Source organism: Syngnathoides biaculeatus, chromosome 17 (assembly GCF_019802595.1).
Source record: "Syngnathoides biaculeatus isolate LvHL_M chromosome 17, ASM1980259v1, whole genome shotgun sequence".
Classification (NCBI taxonomy): domain Eukaryota; kingdom Metazoa; phylum Chordata; class Actinopteri; order Syngnathiformes; family Syngnathidae; genus Syngnathoides; species Syngnathoides biaculeatus.
This window is the reverse complement of record NC_084656.1, coordinates 20,919,934-20,941,359: the sequence shown is the minus strand read 5'-3', so window position 1 is coordinate 20,941,359 and position 21,426 is coordinate 20,919,934. Positions and strand designations below refer to the sequence as shown.

Here is a 21,426-nt window from a genome sequence, read left to right as displayed (position 1 = left end):
TGACGTCACCGGCGGTCGTTCGCGGAGGGAGTAATGGCGACGCTGGACGAAAACAGCCGCCGTCGCCGCCGCCGCCGGAGAGCCAGCCGTCCGCCTTGTCGCTACGCGCCGGGGGGGCCGCCGTCGACGCGTCCGTGAGCAACGTCGAGCTTCGGGACGAGGACAGGCGGGCCGCGGCGGCTCGTTAAGAGACCCAACAAGACCCGGAGCGGACTGCTTGGTAAGCGGCGGAGGCGGTGGGGAGAGAGAGAGAGAGAGAGAGAGAGAGATGTCTTTTTATTTATTTATTCGCCCCCCCCCATCCTCTCTCCTCCACCTCCGGGTACCACTTCTCTCTTCTCTCTTCTCCTTTTCTGGTGACTCGGGGATGCTGCGACGGCTTGGTAACAGGGAGACAATGGAAGGCGGCGGGCGGCTAGGAAAGCGACATGTAAACAAGAAAAAGGCCGCGGGCGGCTCGAGGCAACAAAGATGCTAGCGACACAATAGTGGACTCCATTTCCTTCCGAAAACGCCGCGCATCCAACAAAACTTTATTGATAACGCTACACCTCATCAAATACATAACGATACAGACGTGGAATGGCGAAATCATCAATTATTATTATTATTTTGCATTTTTTCTTGTCGTATCCTGACTCCTTTTATTTTTATTTTTTTGCAGTTTCATTTCCCGACGATTTTAATTGTAATATATTCCCCACTTTATTCTCTCAACATTAAGATTTGTCAGGATTTTACAAACGCGTTTGATTCATCAAATAATAACGGGATGAAAATTGATTGTGCATTCACTTTCTGCTCACTACTTATCAATTATTGATTATTGCTGCTTCTTAGCTACTGCTTAGCGGGTTAACTCTGCTAAAAAAAATTCTATAGAAATTTATAGAATTCCATAGAATTTGGACATAACTTGTTCTATAGAACTTTGGCTGTGATTTTCTAGAGATATTTGTACGTAACAATAGAATTTCTGTAGGACTTGGGTCCTAAAGTTCTATAGTTCTTCAGAAATGTTCTATAGAAAATTTTTAGCAGGGAAAAGGGTTACTAGTTCAGGCTTTGAGGCTGCGTCACGTTCACGATGACTGTACACATTACAGCTACAAATAACCGTTATTGTCATAATAGGCTCAAGTGACTATTATTTTTTTTTTCCCCGAAATTGATTCATTGCGTTGCTTGCTGGAACAGTTGAAGCAAATTGTCTTATTTTGATTTCAAAAGTAATCCATCCTCTTTCATGGAGGATGACAGAAATCGGAGAATGTTTACTCTTGAGAGGCCGAAAATGAAGATTTGGACAATTTTTATGATAAACAACGACCCTAAACAATTGATCGCAAATAAAAATAGCGACACAGTGGCTCAGCTGGAAAGTGTTGGGCTCACAGTTCTGAGGTCCCGGGATCGATCCCGGACCCGCCTGTGCCTGCGTGGCTTTTCTCCGGCTGGGCAGTCCGGTTTCCTCCCACATCCCAAAAACATGCGACATTAATTGGACACTCTAAATTGCCCATAGGTGTGATTGTGAGTGCGATTGGTTGTTTGTCTCTATGTGCCCTGCGATTGGGTGGCGACCAGTTCAGGGTGTGCCCCGCCTCCTGCCCATTGACAGCTGGGATAGCCTCCGGCATTCCCTGCGACCCTTGTGAGGATAAGCAGCTAAGAAAATGGATGGATAAAAATAGCTGGCAATTAATTTGATAATTATTGGTTGCCAGTTAATCAATTAATTGATGCACCTATGATAATATTCCAACGTTTTTCTGTCATTTCAAACTTTTATTCTCATCGTGAGGAGTATGATAATACGATGCAAATTTTCTGTTTTATTTTTTTTCTTTTAACATCATGATTTTATTTGTTAGAATGTTCTGGCACAGTTTGGTTAACTTTAAGACATTTATTTGGTTGTAATTTCCTGAATTTATTGTTTTAAAGACCATCCATCAATTTTCTCTGCCGCTTATCCTCACAAGGGTCGCGGTGAGTGCTGGAGCCTATCCCATCTGTCAACGGGCAGGAGGCAGGGTACACCCTCAACTGGTCGCCAGCCAATCACAGGGCACATAGAGACAAACAACCAGTCGCACTCACAATCGCACCTAGGGGCAATTTAGAGTGTTCAATTAATGTTGCATGTTTTTGGGATGTGCCCACCCAGAGGAAACCCACACAGGCACCGGAAGAACATGCAAATTCCACGCAGGCGGGTCCGGGATCGAACCCGGGACCTCAGAACTGTGAGGCCACCGCTTTCCATCTGCTCCACCGTGCCGCTTCTTTTAAAATCAATATGTTTTTGTTGTTGTTGTTGTGTTTTTACAGTTTTATTTTCGTCTTAATCTCCGGACTCGTCCCCCATCCAGGAAGCGCGAACGCGGGTGATCGGACGGGATGGCCGCCCAGGAGCCTTCGCCGCCGTCGTCCATGGAGAGCAACAAGCCGGGCCTCCCCAAGAAGATCCTGGGCAACAAGCTGGAGGACAAGCACCTGTGCAAGTCCTGCCACAACATCCTGCGGCGACCCTTCCAGGCGCAGTGCGGCCACCGCTTCTGCTCGTACTGCTTCAACCTGGCCATCAGGTGCGTTTAGCAAAAAAAAATGAATAAGAATACAAATTTTTGTATTAAATGTGTCTCGTGAGAATTATTGGTATTTTTTTTTGTGGGTCTGCAAATGAGTGTTTTGTGGTTGCAGCAACGGGCCGCAGAAATGCAACGCCTGCATCAAGGAGGACATTTTCGAAGAGGCCACGTCAATCCTGAAACAAGGATGCGTGAGTAGCGGTCGCACCCGGTTGTCGCCAGCGGAGGCCTTGCAGAGCCCGGCTGGGATAAGTGAAAATCAGCAACATAAATCCCCCAAAAAATAAATAAAATGGGAGACGGTCATCTAACGTCACTTTGAGGAAACGAAAATATTCCAAATTGGCAAAGTCACTGTATACACGATACCCCCGTTACCATAGTTACACCCAGAGTAATCGAGTAATCCCATTTTTCTTTTTTTTTCTTCTTTTTTTAAAGGCTTTTCCCGACAACGCCGTCCGGCGGGAAGTGGAAAACCTCACGGCCGTCTGCGTGAACGAAAGCTGCTCTTGGAGGGGATCCGTCAAAGATTACGAGGTGAGTCGCACAAGTCGGGACGTTCGCTCGTTCCTTCCATCCAGCCAGCCATTTTCCTAGCCGCTTATCCTCACGAGGGTCGCGGGGGGAGTGCCGGAGCCGATCCCAGCTTTCACCGGGCAGAAGGCGGGGCACACCCTGAACTGGTCGCCAGCCAATCGCGGGGCACATGGAGACAAACAGTCGCACTCACAATCACACCTATGGGCAATTCAGATGGTCCAATTAATCTCGCGTGTTTTTGGGATGTGGGAGGAAACCGGGGCGGCACGGTGGATCAGCTGGTAAAGCGTTGGCCTCACAGTTCTGAGGACGCGGGTTCAATCCGTGTTTTTGGGATGTGGGAGGAAACCGGAGTGCCCGCATAAAACCCACGCAGGCGCGGGGAGGACATGCAAACTCCACACAGGCGGGTCGGGGATTGAACCCGGGACCTCAGAACTGTGAGGCCAATGCTTTACCAGCTGCTCATTCCATCCATCCATCCATCCATCCTTTTTCTTCACCGCTAATCCTCACGAGGGTCGCGGGTAGTAGTGGAGCCTATCCCACCTGTCAACAAGCAGGAGGCGGGGTACACCCTGAACTGGTCGCCAGCCAATCACAGGGCACATAGAGACAAACAACCAATCGCACTCACAATCACACCTAGGGGCAATTTAGAGTGTCCAATTAATGTCGCATGTTTTTGGGATGTGGGAGGAAACCGGAGTGCTTGGAGAAAACCCACACAACATGCAAACTCCACACAGGCGGGTCCGGGATTGAACCCGAGACCTCAGAACTGTGTGACGGTCTCCTTGTCGGCTTGTGATGAATGCGCATGCGTTACTAACAGGGGAACTCTGGGTACGTAGCAAGACGCGTACTGGGAAATCCCCCGGTCTCATAGTTCCCCTTCTTCTACACAGAGGGAGCTAACAGGAGCTATACCCTAACCTAACCCATCCATCCATTTTCCTAGCTGCTTATCCTCACAAGTTTCGCGGGGACCCTAACCTTAAAACAAAAGTCGATAAAAAGATGTACACAAATATGTACGCTCAGAACGTCACACCGGTCTTTCCGTTGTCGCAAAATCGACCCGCTCGTTCAGCAGCAATTTTGTCACGTTACGCCCGTGAGCGCTCGCCCCGTTGAACACGGCTGGGATTTTCTAACCCGCGCGTCGTACGTCGCAGCTGAACCACGAGGGCAAGTGCGAGTTCATGATCGTCCCGTGCCCGTCCTGCAAGGAGCGCATCCGCTTCAACGACCAGGAGCGCCACAGCGAGCGCGAGTGCCCGGAGAGGACGCTCAACTGCAAGTACTGCAAGGAACCTTTTCACTTCAAGAACATCAAGGTGAGGAAAAGAACACATCCCGACACCGCGGCGTTCCGAGCAGTGTCGGTCCGTAGATTTGGTTCCCGGGAATCTTCAGGAAACGGTCCCGTTGCTAGTAGAGTTCAAGCCAGTCTGCCATGACGACGGAGACGTGATTGGACTAAAAAAAGGTCAAGACTGTTCATTTTTATCGCGAGCCACTTTGCAGTTACGGTTTCTGTCAGACGGCCAATATGACTGTGAAACCATAAAAAAAAAATGTTTAACTGATCCATCGTATGTACAGAAATGTATGAACTAGTTTTGGAATCAGGAATCAACAGTCATGGATTTTTTTTTAGGTAAAACAAAAATGCTTGCAAGATCTCAGTGTTGTCATTTATGATGACAATTTGAAATTTTGGCACCGATTTGAACAAACATCAACATGATTTGCCATTTGTGGGCCACGTGACATCATGTGGCGGGCCGGATCTGGCCCCCGGGCCTTGAGTTTGACACCCGCGGTCTGGAGTCCAGATCTAGCGGAAACAGTGCAGCTAAGAGAAACGCGACGATAAGACCGTCGGGAATCAATTTTGGCTCAATTTCACGAGACGTCCGTTTGTTCATCAGGCTCACGACGAGATCTGCCCTAAATACCCGATGATCTGCGAAGGCTGCGCCAAAAAGAAGATACCGAGGGAGAAGGTGAGCTCCGAGTCCCCCCCCCCTTCCACTTCCTGATCCGACAACTGACACCTTTTGCCACCTCGTCCAGTACGTGGACCACATCAAGTACTGCAGCAAATTCAGGATGCCGTGTCGCTTTCACGTCGTGGGCTGCGACATGTCGGTGAGTTGACCTCGTCTTGCTCAACGGAATCGCCTCAATTCCGAAGAACTGAATTTTCCGTCGGAGTCACGGGCGAGCCGGGGCGTGCGCACGTTGACTTTGGCTGGCCGGGGGTCAATCGCAGGGCACGTATACGCTGTCGTGTTGGCAACCGTTCACTCCAAAATTCAAACCTACCCACGGTGAAGTTCTCCAGAGTCCGGAGTACACCAGTACCTTGACTTACTACCCTAAAATGGCCGCTTCAACCCGAAATGGCAGAACCTCCTGTGACATTTCGGAGATGCGGACTAGGGACTCAGCAATGTGTTTTTTTAATTTTTTTTTTTTTTTTTACAAGCTGATTCCGATATATGACAGCATACAATTCTGATTTCCAATTAATTGGCTGATTAATGATAATAAAAAAAAGATTGATGAAATTGATTTTTTACGCTTCATGTTTACAACAGTGAAGTAAAACATTTGACTGTATTATTGACTTTGTCATTTATTTGTTTAAAAAAATGTGAAAAAATATTTCTAACATTATGTTTGTCTTATGTTGTTATGTTAGTTTAAAAAAAATTGTAAATGTGTATATTGGCGTAAAGCTGCACGGTGGCTCAGTTGGTAAAGCCTCACAGTTCTGAGAACCCGGGTTCAATCCCGGACCCGCCTGTGTGGAGTTTGCACGCCGACTAATCCGAGTTTTGCGTTCGCCCTCCGGCACCTTCCGGCCCGCAGGTGGAGAAGGAGAAGACCCACGACCACGAGCGAGCGTTCGCTTACGAGCACCTCAACCTGCTGCTGCACTACATCATGGGCATGAAGGTGAGCATGGAGGGGCTGCAGCCGCAGGGTCTGGAGGTGGCGGGGCACAAACTGGTGGAGCTGCAGCAGTCCCTCAGGGAACTGGAGGCCCGGGTCTCCCAGCTCAGCACCACCTCCTCCTCCTCCTGCGGGCCTCCCGTGCAGGGAGCCGGCGCCTCCTCGTCCTCCGGCTCTGGCCCGCCGGCTCCCCTGCCCCCGCCTCCCGCTCTGGCCCCCGCCCTGTCCGTGTCCACCTCCTTCACGCCCCTGCCCAGCTCGGTGGGCGCGGCCCTGGAACTGCAGCTCCACAGCGAGAAGACCAAGGTGGCCGAGCTGGGCCGCCGCTGCACCGAGCTGGAGGTGAAGGCGGGCACCTTCGAGAACGTGGTGTGCGTCCTGAACAGAGAGGTGGAGCGCTTCGCCACCACCATGGAGGCCAGCAACCGCCAGCACAAGCTGGACCAGGACAAGATCGAGGCTCTGAGTAACAAGGTCAGCCCGGCGGAGGGGCGTGAACGTCAAAAGAAAGTACAGTACAGCCTCGGTTCTAGACCACGATCCGTTCCAGAAAACGGTTCGAGAAGTGAGTTGTCCCAAAACCTAATCGATGTTTCCCATTACAATGAATGGAAAAAGAAATAATGCGTTCCAAGCCTAAAAGATTTGGCATTTTAAAGCATTTTTTTAGCTTTTCCTGATCATAACCTGCATAGTAGAAATACATGTATAGTTTAAATACTTTATATAATAAAATGCTTCAACTACTGTATCAAATCTCTTTGGTTGGGGTGACTCGCCCCCCCCTTTTTCTAGTGCCCTTTGTTTCTGCCGTCTTTTAAGCACTTTTCTGAAGTGGCTCATCACAACATCAAAATTTCGCAGTGCTCTGCTACATTCGGCTTTATTGGGGTGATGAAGTTCTACAAAATTATGGATTTCGTTCCATTTGGCACAGATAGCTTTGGGATCAGGACTTTGGACCTATTTCTTGCCTCAGTAGTCCTTGATAAGAAGAAAAACTACACCGCGCGTTATGTTATTTCCGGGTTTTGTTGGCGGCGCTTGAGCACCAATTTTAAGCTCAAAACAGAAGCAAAAAAAATCTTGACATTTTTGTTTGAAAACCGATTTGTTCGAGAACGGGGAGGCTGGAGAACCGAGGCTGGACTGTTATTGATGTAGCAGTTTTTTCAAAACAAATTCATGTAGAAATCTATGTATAATTGCTTAGCTTGGTTTGATTAGCCCCTTGCATTGGATTTGTTTCTCTACGTGGCCCCCGGAGGAAAATGTTCACACACCCCTGCCCTAGACTGACTCCAGAACGGGTCTCGCAGGTGCGGCAGCTGGAAAGGACGGTGGGCCTGAAGGACCTGACGGTAGCGGAGATGGAGGGTCGGCTAAGGGAAATATCCGCCACCACGTTCGACGGCGTCTTTGTGTGGAGGATCTCGGATTTTGCCAAAAAGAGGCAGGACGCCGTTGCCGGTCGGGCCCCTGCCATGTTCTCGCCAGGTAGGGACATCTTCCTAAAATATGAAGCGTGTAACGTTTAAGTGGAAGCAACATTAAAGTTTTTCTTCATTAACTTTCCGTAAGTAAGTAAGTACCGTAATTTCCCTCCTAAAAGCCGCGACTTTTTTCACACGCTTTCAACCCTGCGGTTTATGCAGTGATGCGGCGCTAGCGTTAGCGCACCTGGTTATAAGCCTCGGTAGACAAAAAGAGTTGAACGCTAGCGCCACGCTAACCCTAGCGCCGTGCTAGCGTTCAACTCTTTCTGTCTGCCGAGGCTTATAACCAGGTGCGCTCTGTAGGCCGGGAATTACGCTAGTACGTATGCCTCCGAACAGCAATTCTAAACGAATGAAAATGGTTCTGTATATTTAGGAAAATGAATCGAAACTGCATCCTCCTCTAGTAGTTATCCGATATCCCGTCTGGTTCCCCTGCAGCTTTCTACACCAGCAAATATGGCTACAAAATGTGTCTGCGGATCTATCTGAACGGGGACGGGACGGGGCGCGGCAGCCACTTGTCCCTGTTCTTTGTGGTGATGCGGGGACTCAGCGACGCGCTGCTCAAGTGGCCCTTCAACCAGAAGGTGAATAGTACAAATCAATAAGTAAATAATTCATTGCCGTTAAAATGAACCACCGCCAGTTTTCGCAGTTAACACGGTTGCCGCCATTTTGCCTTGTAAATGCGTCAATGGCAGCGAACGTGTTAAATGGCTGACAGATTGTTTGATTTGAGAAAAACAAAAGTGCCACCTTGTGACAATTCTGTCAAGTCTTTATCGCGCTTTGTCTGTCGCGTCGCAGGTGACCCTGATGCTGCTGGACCAGAGCAACCGGGAGCACATCATAGACGCCTTCCGGCCCGACGTCACCTCGTCGTCCTTCCAGCGGCCCGTGAGCGAAATGAACATCGCCAGCGGCTGCCCGCTCTTCTGCCCGCTCTCCAAACTGGACGCCAAAAACTCTTACATCCGCGACGACACCATCTTCATCAAGGCCATCGTGGACCTCACCGGGCTCTAGAGGGGCGCCGGGGGGGCCATAGGAGATGTTCAGTTTTGACCAGCGGACCGGGGTCTGCATTTTGACTCCCGAGGTCATCCCTCCAGGGCGCGGCGACGGCGTCCTTCCGCCGCTTGGGGGGAGTTCCGGACGTGCGCCCCGGGCGGCGCCGTTACTGCGGTGAGAATGTCCGTCACCCACCGTTTGTTTCCAGCGCGGCAACATTTTCGCAGGAGGACGCCCGACGCGTCGTCGGGCGCGGGTTTATCATCGCGGCGCTAGCTAATCCGGGGATGGTGAGGTCTTCTGCTTCTTCGTCTTGAGATTGTCGGTGTTGTGAGCCTCTCTGGTCTGGTGTTGAGTACATTTGCATAGACAAACGTGGAGTTCTGTGATCAACAAGGCTTCAACCCTTCGTTTTTTTTTTTTTAGCCCCACGGCGCCACGTGCATGCTCTCCGGCGCCTCACGTCCCTCGAAGCTCGACAAGCGCACAGTCGTTAGTTTTCCCGTGCGTGTGTCGTTTAGACGACAAGCGGTTCCTAAACTAGGGTCCCCGGACCCCTGGGGTGGTCCCCCCGGGCCGTAACCCGGGGTTCGGTGAAAAACTTGCAATAAATGCTGAACCAATCACAGAGCCACCTTGCCGATAGATTTCACGTTGCTGTACATAGGCCAGAACTACTGATTCTGAAGAACCTGGGCAGATATGTAATTGTTTAATATGCACGATATTTTTTCCCAAGTCGATTCCCGCTAACTCCCTACTTCTCAAGACCGCGGCAATAACTTATTCATATATTTTTATTTAGAGTTAACTGTAGTTTGTGCACACCTGGAGTAAAAAAAAAAAAAATACGCAAATGTTTGTCCTAACCAAATATGATATCAAAACAAATTTCGAAAACGCTTTTCCTGAATTGCACGAGAAAGTGTTTTTCAGCGGCTTATCGGAAGTAAACTTCAGGCGTTGATGGATGCAAAATAAAATAAACATAGATTTGCCGCCGCATAAAAAAAAGTATTCCCCGTAATTTCCGGCCAACATGCCGCGGCTTTTTTCACGCGGTTTAGGCGGCGATGTGGCTAATTTGTGCGTTTTTTCTAACGGCCGAAAGGGGGCACTCGAGCGGAAAAGGTAAGAGTGAGACCGGTGGAATATATGTGCCGAGGAAGTGACTTTTACCCGTCCGAGCCTGTTACTGCCGTGTCTCAGTGATTTTTACCGGTATCTATTTTTTTTAAACCGGCCCTGTTAGTGCGGCGCTAGCGTTAGCGCGTTCGTTAGTGCGGCGCTCGTGTTAGAGTTAGTGCAGTGGCGCTAGCGTTAAACTGTGTACCGTTTTTCTTTGTAAATATCTCGTGTTTCAATGTGGGCACTTGCGGCTTTTACGCAGCTGCGGCGTATGTACGTACCAAACCGTATTTCCTTTACAAATATACTGGGAAAACACCACAAATGAAGAAAAATTGCTATCGGGGACAAACCAAATACAATTTTACAGAATCGATATCAGAATTTAGGTTCCAAATGTACATACTGCACATCAGTACTTCTGATATTGCTGTAGACAAGCAGAAAATGCTTTTCTGACCCGTCAACGTGTCAATGAGAAATGTGCATCGCTACTGTGCATATGTTGGCAACCTCCGCGGCACTAAAACAAACTCCCAGAACCATCTTAGCTTTGGACCATTTTCAAGCTCTGGTGTGATTTGGACGTATAGCAAACCGTAAATCTGACATCCCTCCATGCGGGCCACGTTTCTAGCGCTCCGGTTCTTGTACACGTCGGCCAAAGGCACCCTCGCCAAGTGTTTACGGCTTGGAAGTACAGGACAACCTCGGTTCTCCACTACAATCCGTTCCAGAAGGCGGTTTCAGAAGCTATTTGTTCAAAAACCGAATCGATATTTCCCACGTCAGCGTTATACACGATAACAAGGTGCGTCGTGGGTCAGCTGGTCGGGCCGCGCGCGTTATGTTATTTCCGGGTTTTGTTGCAAGCATTCGAGTACCAATTTTTATTCGAAAACAAATGCAAAAAAAAATCTCAACATTTTCGTTCGATAACCGATTTGTTCGAGAACGAAGACGTTCGAGAACCGAGTATTCGCTGGACCTCGCCAATATTCCTGTTTAAGCACTTCCTTCAGGGTCTCAACTCAGTTCAATATAATCACTAAGATGCCAGGAGATGACGTCAAAGCGCTGCTTTGGTCTAAATGAAGCGCCTCTACTCACTTCAGCATTGTTCCTAACAACAAGAAATGTTTAAATGGAGTTCTTTAATAACTTCAACGTAGTTTCTTGGCACCGAGATGCCACAAAGCCCTATTTTTGTACAAAGAAATTCTTCAACTCACTTCACCATAGTCCTTGGCACCAAAATAGCAAGAAATGGCAGCAAAGCACTACCTTTGTCCGAATCAAGCTCCTCAACTCACTTATTTCTTTGTCTTCAGCATGATGAGAGATAGTTACATGATAGCTGTGACATAAAATTTGATTAAAGTCCTTTTTATTAAACGAGTTATAACGTTTTCAAGTTGAAATAATAATCACATGGCACAAAGTTATGTTTAATTGGAGCTAGGATTACGAGGGGGCTCGTTGGAAAAAGTTCTTCCCCCGTCAGGGCTCCCCGGACCCCAAAAACTTTGAGAACCTCTGGTTTAGAATGAAGCGTCCCTTTTGGTGTAAAGTTTGTGCTCGTTCCGGGGGGCTGGGGGGGGGGTAATGGTGGTGGTGGTGGGGGGGCGGGGTGTTGCGACCGGTGCTTTGGTACATCTGTGGAAGATACAGTGGAGTTAGCGAGGTGTCCGAGGCGCAGGCCCGACATTGTGTTTTTGTTTTTTTTTTTTTCTCTCGAGTCCACACCCCTCCCCCCCCGGAATCCCGCAATCACGCTCGCTGGCTCGCATCTCGACAGGTGGCGCCGTTCCCTCCCCTCGCACGCCCGCTCACCGAGAGAAGGAACGTCGTGTTCTCGTGGGTCCAAATCGTGACGCGCGCGGCCGCTAGCCGAGCCGGCGTACCGACGTGATTCTAGTAGTTGACGGCGTTTTTGTGGGCGCAAATGTACAGAAAGACAAACTCAAGACTGTTGTACAGTGAACCCTCTCCATTCACGACGGTTAGGGACCGAAAAATGTGCAAATCATAGATGCTTCCTTCCAAATAATATTCATAATTGCCTTTATTAATAGTTCAAACCCTTAACATACCCAAAAGTATGATCCCAAAACATTTCTCATTTCAAAATCTTGAATTCTAACCCACTTCCGCAGGACCAAGATGGCAGAAAATAATTTTTTTTGTGAAATGAAGTTCCTCAACTTACTTTAACAGCACGGTGGAACAACTGGTTAGCGGTCGGCCTCACAGGTCTGAGGACTGGGGTTCAAATCCCGGCCCCGCCTGTATGGATTTTGAACGTTCTCCCCCGTGCCTACGTGGGTTAAGATAGCCAGGGTAGGCGCCGACACTCCGGCGACCCTTGTGAGGATAAGGGCCTTATATAACTGATGGATATAGTTTACTACACACGCTCGAGGTAGCTTCGTCATCGTCCACGCGCAACGGACCTTTCCGATGGCGACCTTAAGCTCCGCCCCCATTGCCATGTCCCACAAGCTTCCAAAATGGCGACTGAACAGAACATATTCCATTTAATGTTGGGGTATGTTTTTTATGCCAAATGCGTCAGACTTGTCCGAGAGAGTTTCACAAAGAGGTCTCAAGTATTTCACGCAAGGATTGGCACACGAAATTAAGATTGCGGACAAAGTTACGGCAAAACGTCGGCGATCGAAGCGAAAAAAGTTTGACGCCTCAGAGACTTCATATTGAAATCCAACAGGATAAAATAGTGGAATCGTACTGCGCATGGAAAACAGGGTGAGTACTTTTTACTTGGAAAGTTCACGAGTAATATTGTAGTCTTTAGAAGTGAGTGGGTGTATTCATTTGACCCGGCTCGTAATGGAACCCAGGATACCTTTCATCGGAACTGCACGTTCCCCAAGCGCATCTGAGGACCATTTTCTTCGTAACATAAACTTTTGCAGGCGCACACTACTGACAACCAGCATTGCTCGTGGGACAAGATGGCGGCAGGGGCGTGTCGAGCCAGGGGTTAAGACGATGCGGCTATCTGATTGGCTATTATTGTACGAGTGATTGACAGGTCGGAAAGGTCCATTGAGATAGATTCTTCTTCTCCTACGTGAATATGCCGCAGGGTTCGTGACGCTACAACAAAGTAGCAGCTTGTTGTCCGTAAAATACTGCATGTACACTTCTGTATAATGTATATAAAGCGTCAGGATCCTCCCCCCCCCAGTATCACAACGGGTCAAGCCCCACAATTTCATAAGCACCGGTTTCAACGAAGTGCCTCAACTCACGTTATGATAGTTCCTTGAAATCAAGATGCCACAAAGATGACGGCTAAGCACTACTTTTGTCCGGTGACATTTCTCAACTCACTTCAACGTAGTTCCTTGGCTCCAAGGTGCAGTCAAAGCACTACTTTTTGTCTAAATGACGCACCTTGACTCGCTTCAACATATCTCATTGCACCAAGACGCCACAAGATGACGAAACTCCTCACCTCAGTACGGCATAGTTCCATGGTACCAATATGGCTCGTTTTGTCTCGTGAAGCACCCCATTCTCACTGCAACATAGTTCCTTGGCGCCGAGATGGCAGGGGTTCACTGTACTTTTTTCCGTGGGTGCAAATGTACAATTATTGCGATTGTTACGCTTACAAAATCGACGTTGAAGCTCGTGGGCTTGAATGCTCTTATTATTATTTTTTTTTGAGTCTTTGGAAGGGTCCCGTTGGCCTGTTTTCAAACCATTCTCGACCGGCATTGAAGCCTCTCTGTGCATGGGAGACTTGAATCCGTTAAAGCGGCCCCGCGCCGCCCGTTTATTTCCATTCGTTCGGAGGAGAATGCGGTAGAGTTAGCTATTATGTTATATCTGGCCGCGCTCGTCGCAAAGTACCGGCCTATAGTCCGTATAACGATCGTATAAATATGTATTTTTCCATATGATAATTTCCTATATAAAATCTATATATGCGTGCAGACGTGCACAATCTGTTATAATAAAAGATAGTATGACCGAATACACTATTGATTCTATATCTACGTATCTATTTTGTGTGTTTGTTTGTCGAAGATGGTTTAAACAGGCCAGTTGATCCCTTTTGGTGCAGCGTGAGATCTTCTCGGGTGCAATATGATATTTTTAGGGTCCACAGGGGTGGGGGGGTCGCGCAGGACTTATTTAGCGCTGTTTGTTTACATTGCTGCAAGCAACTTTGAACTTTTCTCACATGAATATCGTCGCCGAGCCGGCGGAAATGACCTAAATTTCACGTTGTGCGCTTTGTGGTTTCATATTCGTAGATGAATAAAAACAAAGCATGTAACCTGAGTACCATTACATGTATTTAAAAAAAAACAATAAATTAATAACCTTTTGTGTCGTGCCAAACTCAAATATTACCTCCATGTTGTATTGAAGGTGTTTGATTTGTTTATTCTATGCCTCTACATTACTGTATGTTGCCAAATGGTTAATAGTTGGTAAACTTGAGCTGCTGTTTGTGTTATAATAAAGCGCGTGGGTGTGTAAATGCATGGGTCACTACTAGCACCGGAGGATATATTTAAAAATGAAAAATAAAAAAGTGCCCACCAATAAAATATCCTCATATTTTACTCCCACGTAATATGAATGTAAACCCTTTACAACACTGAAAGCAAACACTTGTGCGCGTGACGTGATGCAGTCGAAAGGAAGAAATTTGTTATTTTGTGCACTTTGCATTAGTTCCATGTTCAAACAGGGTATTTTTAATTTGTGTACCTTGAAGTCAAGAGCCATACAAGTATTCCCGATGTTGATATTTGATGTGTTAACGCTAAAAAAAAAAAAAAGAAACTTGCAGTCTGTAATAAAAGTTTGGGGAAAGCGTTCTTGGTCGGTGTTTTTTCTGAAGTGGCCATCCGCCATCTTGATACTCCCAAAACAAGCAGTTCACTACCACCACCCCACACAAGACGGTTTTTCGCAAAAAAAACGATGTCAATATTTTCCCAAACTTCCTCAGCGGATAAGCAAGAAAACACATTTTCTGTGAATTCTTTTGGATTTATTTCTTAATACAGAACTCTGCAGATTGAATTTGGTTTTCAAATGAGCAAAAACAAGTTTAAATTTGTCGCAGAGACAACAAATGAATAATGCGTCTAGCATGTATTTTCCCATTGTGAGTCCTTATTTCCAAAAGTATATCGAACTGATTGAATTAAAATGTAATGTTTTTATGACAAAAAAATACTTAGTTTTTTGCTATGTTATGATGATAGTGCTTCACAGCGTATTTTGGAAAAACCTAACGTAATGGAAATCGGGCCCTAGGTAATATGCAAGATTTCTTGCTAGTCACGGTGTTCTATGTCTTTCCTTTGCATTTAGCTTTTTTTTTGCCTGACCAAGTTGAATTAAAAATATGTCATGTTACCATAAGTGAAAAAAATGTCAAGCTCACACAACCAGTTTTAATTCTACCTACCAAACTTTTAAAACAACCTGTTCACCGTGTCCTCCACACGTTGGGAGTACAAAGATGGCGACATACCGATATCGCCATACCGCTCGACGTGTAGTTAGTCTTTTTTTTTTCATTTTTTTTTATTTTAGATTTGTGTTTTTTTTTACCAAACTGTAACAACCAATGACAAGTAACGAGACTGAGTGCTACGACCAATGACAGATAATGACACTTACCACCACACCCAATGACAGCTCAGTACACTTGACCTCAACGAAATGGCGGGTAAGTTATCATTTCACCTTTAGTAACACCTGGATAACACGGGCAAGTTTATCGTCGTTATGGCTTGAAAGTGATTAAATTATTTACAGACACGCCTCTCGGTGGCTATATTTAACCAGGCAGCGAATTGGAAGCTTAATTTTGCACCAAACAAGCTTCTACTAGCTTTCTTGACGCCATTTAAAACTTATGCTAGCGTTCTTGACGCCATTTAAAGCTAGCATAACGCTCGTAAATGAAACGACTTTCGACGTGGAAATGCGCAAAATGGACGCGTTTATTCCAAAAGGAGGTGAGTAAACGTCGCTTAATTGCTGTATAATTGTTTCCAGAAGTGTTCGAATCGTTTCTTCTTCCACTACGTGTTCGCCTGAAGGCTTAATGGATGCTACATAATTTCCATATCGCTCCCAGTAGCCCAAATTGGGACGCCATTCCCTTGTTTGGGAAAACCTTTTGCATAAGCTTTTTGACTTCGACCCTCACATTAATGTTGTTTTAATATTCCCTTCAATTTTTTTTTTTTTTTTTAGTTTAAACGTCAGACTTAAAGGGTTTGACAAAAGGCTGAAAATTAAGTTGCCTAATATAATTTTTTCTTCACAAAAACCAACTGTAACTCAAAAGTTCTTTAATCAGTACTAATTTTAGATTTTCCCCGTTGTGGTTTGCTTTGCTCCTTCTAATCTACCATCCCTCAATAACAATTAAAAAAATATTTTTCCAGTAATTAAATTCCAAGGAATGGTTTGTTTCTGTGTGTGACAATTCCCGCTTCTGAATTCTGAAATTATGTTGCAAATTAATTTTGACGGCACATGCAAGCAGTGAATTTTGTTCTGAATTTTCCCAACATGCCATCAAAGCAAAGATGCCCTAAATTCTTTGGATATCTATAATTAATAATAAAAAAAAAGATGGCAGTAGGGCTACGTAAAGAGAACTTTTATTTCATCATTTAAGGGGAAATACTTCCAATATGCAGAATTAAAACATCTTTTTTTTGAATGAATGATAATGACATCAATTATGTCAAGTCATTTGTATTATTTCATTCCAATGACTCTTAAGAGAATAGATAAGCATTCGGATTGTTAACCAATATCGACAATTAAATTGGAATTGCAACATTTTTATTAATTTCCATCCCTACCTACATTCCTAATACAATAATTTTCATGGTTTTGATGTGATAGCAGTGGCTTCAAGTACATACTTTTGACCACCAGGGGATGCTATCAATCCCCTAATGTTGTGCATTGTTCTTGTCTCCTCACAATACATAAAATAAAATAAAATTCTGGTTAACAGCAGCCCGATTCCTCCACGGCTGGCTGGCATGGTCATTTGCACAATTTTTATTTTTTTTTTTTTAAAGTTTCCAAACTATACATTTAATGATTGGAATTGACCCACGTTTCCTTCAAAGGGAGCCAGTCTAGGACCAGGATTGCGGGGAAGCTTAATCTTCGGGTTCGAATTCACATGCGACGGAGCCTCCGTAATATTTTCGACGAGCGTATCCATTTTTCAAAAGGTTCAAAGTGATGCAAGTTGGCTAGCGAGATATTACTTGGTGGTTGCATCATGGAACATAACCGGAGAAGCGGCGGCGCTAACTTCCTGCCTTTTACAAATTTATACACCCAAGAAGCATCAAAGGCTGCGCCAGGAACTTTTAAAGACTGAACTATTTTTGAGTCGAAAGTTAAAAAAAAAAAAAAAAATCCCCGAAAAACAGATTAGCAGGGTCTGTAAAACGTCTGGGCCAATAGTTATACTGTGATCCCTTAGTTCTCGACCACAATCCGTTCCAGAAAACGGTTCGAAAACCGAATCGATGTTTCCCATTGCAATGAATGGAAAAAGAAATAATGTGTTCCAAGCCTAAAAAGTTAGACTTTTTAAAGCGTTTTATTAAGCTTTTCCTGATAATAAACTGCATAGTAGAAATACATGTATAGTTTAAATACTTTATATAATAAAGTAATTTAGGAAATATATATATTTTTTGCTTAAAATGTAGAGTACGCTAAGTTAGGAGCCCAATGACGTATCTGTAGCGATTCAGCCCCCAGCCTTGTCAACTTTTTTTTTTTTATTAATAAAAATGCAGAATGACTTAACAAGCAACTTGCCTTCTTTGGCACCATAATTGGGGGTTAATACGGTAGAAGAAGAAAAATAATAGTCACTACCGGGTCACGTCTGAGTACAGAGGCTGCGTTATACAAAAGTGCGCTGGTTGCTCTGCTCGCGATATGTCATTTCAGTTTTTTTATTCGGTGGGCGTTCGAATTGACAATAACAAAACGCGTTGTGTATGGGTCAAGTACTTGTGCCGCGCGAGATGTTCTTTCTGGGTTTTTTCGGGGGGCGTTCGAATACCGATTTTAGTTCGAAAACAGAAGCAAAAAAATCTCGACATTCTCGAAAACCGATTTGTTCAAAAAACGGAGACGTTCGAGCACCCAGGCTTTACTGTACTTGATTGTCAGTGTGGTATGAGTGCCACTATAATGGCTCCTTCCAGTGGTATATTAACCATTTTGAAATGTTTGTTTTTAAACACATTTTTTAAAAAAATGTAATGTCCATGTGCTATACATTTTAATTAACTAAGTTTATGCATTATCTGGTGTTTGTACTGCATACGTTGCTGTGCCGTGTGGCTAAAGTAGCAGTTTGACGCCTTGCGATTAGTGTAACAGTCTGTCTGTTAGCCTGCCTCTGTTTTATTTTTATTTAACTGCGATGGATTAATCATATCAGTTCATTGCAATGGCAAAATTGATTTGATCTAAACCGATTTCCAAGTTTCATCACAGAATGTTCAATTCAACTAATTAAATTCCCAAGTTGAGACATTAACTTAATTATGAAAGCAAGTTGTCATATTTTTCACTAAGTCTCGTAGTTGCGTCGAATATTATATCCCTTCAATACCGAAACTTGTTGCAAACACGCAAAGGTTTTCCGTGGATTTCTATAAGAAAATGGGACTTGGTCCATATTTCATTGAAAATTCTACATTCTGTATCTACTTTTCTCTGTTTGGATAGTGACATTTTGGCTAATGCTGTTGCCTTCTTCTCTGATCAAAACAGTGTGCCCCCTAGCGAATAATCAATGAATTGCATCTTATTTAAAAAAAAATGTTTATTCCGTGTCTTTTATGCATTTTTTTCACTTTTAAGTTATCCTGTGGGTTCCGGCCCGCGGGCTGTATGTTTGACACCCCTGCCTTAATAATTACCCGCCACATGTCAAACGTTACACAATGACGATATTGTTGCATCCACGTGACGCAACAAGCTCCTCTTTGACTTCCGTGCCGTACCACCTACCCTGCTTGATGCCGTCCCACTCTGACCCGGTTGCATGAAAGCAGGTCAATCCCCGAGGTGCTGTCAATACATAATTAAAAACAGGATACGTCCGGCCTCCTCACGCCGCGCTCCATATAACACGCGTCCAAAACTTAAAGCGGGCCTTTTGTACAGCGCCGGAACACGCATAGCATCCGTGTTCGCTCAAATTTCTGTTACTCATCCCATTGTAAGCCGTAATGACCGGGCCCGCTTGTGTTTCACAGACTGTCTGATGTCGGCGGCGCTGATGGGTTTTTGCGTGACCAGCCCGTCAAGTCCACTGATTCATCCTCCACCTGGACTCCGGGCTTTCGTCCATCGTGGAGCGGCCTAGCGGCTAACTGCAAACGTCGACAAGTGACGCGGGGAATGCCAGGTTTCACATTTCCACGTTTTGAATTTCTGAGTTTTCCGCACCAAACTTGATGCTAACGCAAGAAGCTAACCCACTCTGTGGTGGCTTGTGCACATATTGTGTACATATAAAAAGTCCGAACACCCCTTTTCAAATACCAGATTATGATGTCAATAACTTGGAGACTTCTCTGCCTATAATGTGACTTTGAACCTGTACAACTCAATCACTTTTGTTTTTCTTTTCGAGAGGGAATGTAAAAAAAAAAAATCAACAATTTAGAAAATATTTTTGCAGAAGTGTGCACACCCTTGTGTAACTGGGATGTCCGTTGTGTTCACAATGAACCAATCAGGACAGAGTCAGTCAGCACACACCTGCTGCCCTTTAAAGTGCTCCTGATTCCATCCATCCGTCCATTTCCTTAGCCGCTTATCCTCACAAGGGTCGCGGGGAGTGCTGGAGCCTATCCCAGCCGTCAACAGGCAGGAGGTGAGGTAAACCCTGAACTGGTTGCCAGCCAATGTGCTCTTGATTAACCGTATAGATTCCAGATGTTCTAGTAGGCTTTTCTTGAATTTCATTTTTTTTCTAGTGGGAATCCTGTAAGTTTTGAAGCAGCGAGAAAATACTTGAATTTACGACGTCTGCTTTCGAGAGCCAAGGTAGCAGTGAGGTTAAACTCTTCTAACCGTTCCAGCGGCATCTGGCGGGTTTTAAGTACGCGATCTGTCGCGTCCGCCACCGGTACTGTTTCAGGGAAAGTCGCGAAGAAGTGGGCCCGGAGGTGGCGTCCAAAAAGGACCTTTCCAAATAATTTGTCACAGGTCTCCGTGGTAACAAAATATTTAAAGCCAGGCGTGTCTTTTAGTAGTGACAAAGACGGTTGGTGCCTGACTAAATTTTGTTGTTGTTTTAAAGCGGTAATGTGTGTATTAGAGCAGACGTTAATAATCTGGGAATATTACTGTGGGAGTTTCTGGAAGGCCGTTGGAAAACATCAATTAGACTGAAGCAAATTTCACCATAATGATATGAAACAAGGCGGCACGGTGGTGGTAAAGTGTTGGCCTCGCAGTTCTGAGGACCCGGGTTCGATCCTGGCCCTGCCTGTGTGGAGTTTGCATGTTCTCCTCATGCCTCCGTGGGTTTTCTCCGGTTTCCTCGCACATCCCAAAAACATGCAACATTAATTGGACAGTTTAAATGAATGAATGGATGGATGGTTTATGTGCCCCACGATTTGACGGCGACCAGTCCAGGACGCTGTACCCAGCCGGCTATTCTCTTTGTTTAACTGAAGGCTCTTGATTCTCCAAAGAGCCATTCATTTTCTTTGTCGCTTATCCTCACAAGGGTCACAGGGAGTGCTGGAGGCTGGCAGGAGGTGGGGTATGCCTACCCTGAACTGGTTGCCAGCCAATTGCAGGGCACATCTAGCCCACCTTGAGGCAATTTAGAGTGTCCAATTAATGTTGCATGATTTTGGGATGTGGGAGGAAACCGGAGTGCCCCGAGAAAACCCACACAGGTACAGGGAGAACATGCAAACTCCAAACAGGTGGGTCCGGGATTGAACCCGGGACTTCAGAACTGAGAGGCCAACGGTTTTTCCAGCTGTGCATAGATTTTAAAGTGCGAAATGGGATTTGGGTTGGTTCTACCAAAAGAAGCTCAGAATTTTACCACTTTCCACTATTTGTTCGACATATTTTCTTGAGGCCCAGTGTACGAATGCAAATAGTGTTTAAAAAAAAGAAAACAAAAAGTAAATCATCCAAATCAGTCGTGCAGTACGTGGCTGCGTGTACGCATCGGGAGATCTTTTGCCTCTGTGTGTCCCGTCAGAGAGGATAATGGGCGATAAGTCAGGTTGACCGCCGGCCTCCGAGGTAATTTAGGATTTGGGCGATTTCAAACGGATGTCCACGGACGAATATTCAAAGAGTTTTCCATGCGGAGCAAAACGCTTATAAATGTTTTATGTTTGCGGGTTTGAAACGTGACCCAAAGGGCAACAGACTTTTTTTTTTTTTTTTTCCTGGTATGCAGTGAACCTCTGTGTTAAGGGGAGGGGGTGCGTTCCATGATGTTGAAAATGTTAAACCAAACCGCATAATTTCATCTTTCATGCTGTCATGTGTGAAGCCATAGAAGGGCAAACAGAAGCAGTCGCTCTCACTTTGCCTCGCGTGTTGCGGCACAACGGGGCTGAATAGCCGCAACCCCAATT

At 45.6% G+C, this 21,426-nt stretch overlaps 2 protein-coding genes across 5 annotated transcripts in view; both read left to right on the top strand.

Annotated features, from left to right (window-relative positions):
• Nucleotides 1–18: 18 nt before the first annotated feature.
• LOC133490789 (TNF receptor-associated factor 2-like) lies at nucleotides 19–14,590 on the top strand. Of its 2 annotated transcripts, none has more exons than XM_061801279.1 (11): nucleotides 19–220; nucleotides 2,376–2,591; nucleotides 2,707–2,785; nucleotides 3,036–3,134; nucleotides 4,316–4,477; nucleotides 5,075–5,149; nucleotides 5,220–5,294; nucleotides 6,021–6,578; nucleotides 7,424–7,601; nucleotides 8,042–8,190; nucleotides 8,411–14,590. In XM_061801279.1, the coding sequence occupies exons 2-11, from the start codon at nucleotides 2,404–2,406 to the stop codon at nucleotides 8,627–8,629; spliced, it is 1,782 nt and encodes a 593-aa protein (XP_061657263.1). In that variant the 5' UTR covers nucleotides 19–220; nucleotides 2,376–2,403; the 3' UTR covers nucleotides 8,630–14,590. The 2 variants fall into 2 exon arrangements, with proteins under 2 accessions (XP_061657263.1, XP_061657264.1); XM_061801280.1 differs by having other exon boundaries at nucleotides 2,335–2,591.
• Nucleotides 14,591–15,366: 776 nt separating this feature from the next.
• Nucleotides 15,367–21,426, top strand: part of LOC133490989 (tenascin-like) — a 43,917-nt gene continuing 37,857 nt past the window's right edge. For 2 of the 3 annotated variants that reach the window (XM_061801791.1, XM_061801793.1), the window contains exons 1-2: nucleotides 15,479–15,759; nucleotides 19,063–19,214. The gene's annotated coding sequence lies outside the window, so the exon portion shown is untranslated. The other variant, XM_061801792.1, reaches the window with a different exon arrangement.

What these genes read in the sequence shown, in the direction of transcription:
- LOC133490789 (XM_061801279.1), top strand. Translation starts at nt 2,404, where the DNA reads ATGGCCGCCCAGGAGCCTTCGCCGCCGTCGTCCATGGAGAGCAACAAG. An exon ending in TCGTGGGCTGCGACATGTCG is followed by an intron (nt 5,295 to 6,020) that starts GTGAGTTGACCT and finishes TCCGGCCCGCAG; the next exon opens with GTGGAGAAGGAGAAGACCCA. An exon ending in CCCTGCCATGTTCTCGCCAG is followed by an intron (nt 7,602 to 8,041) that starts GTAGGGACATCT and finishes GTTCCCCTGCAG; the next exon opens with CTTTCTACACCAGCAAATAT.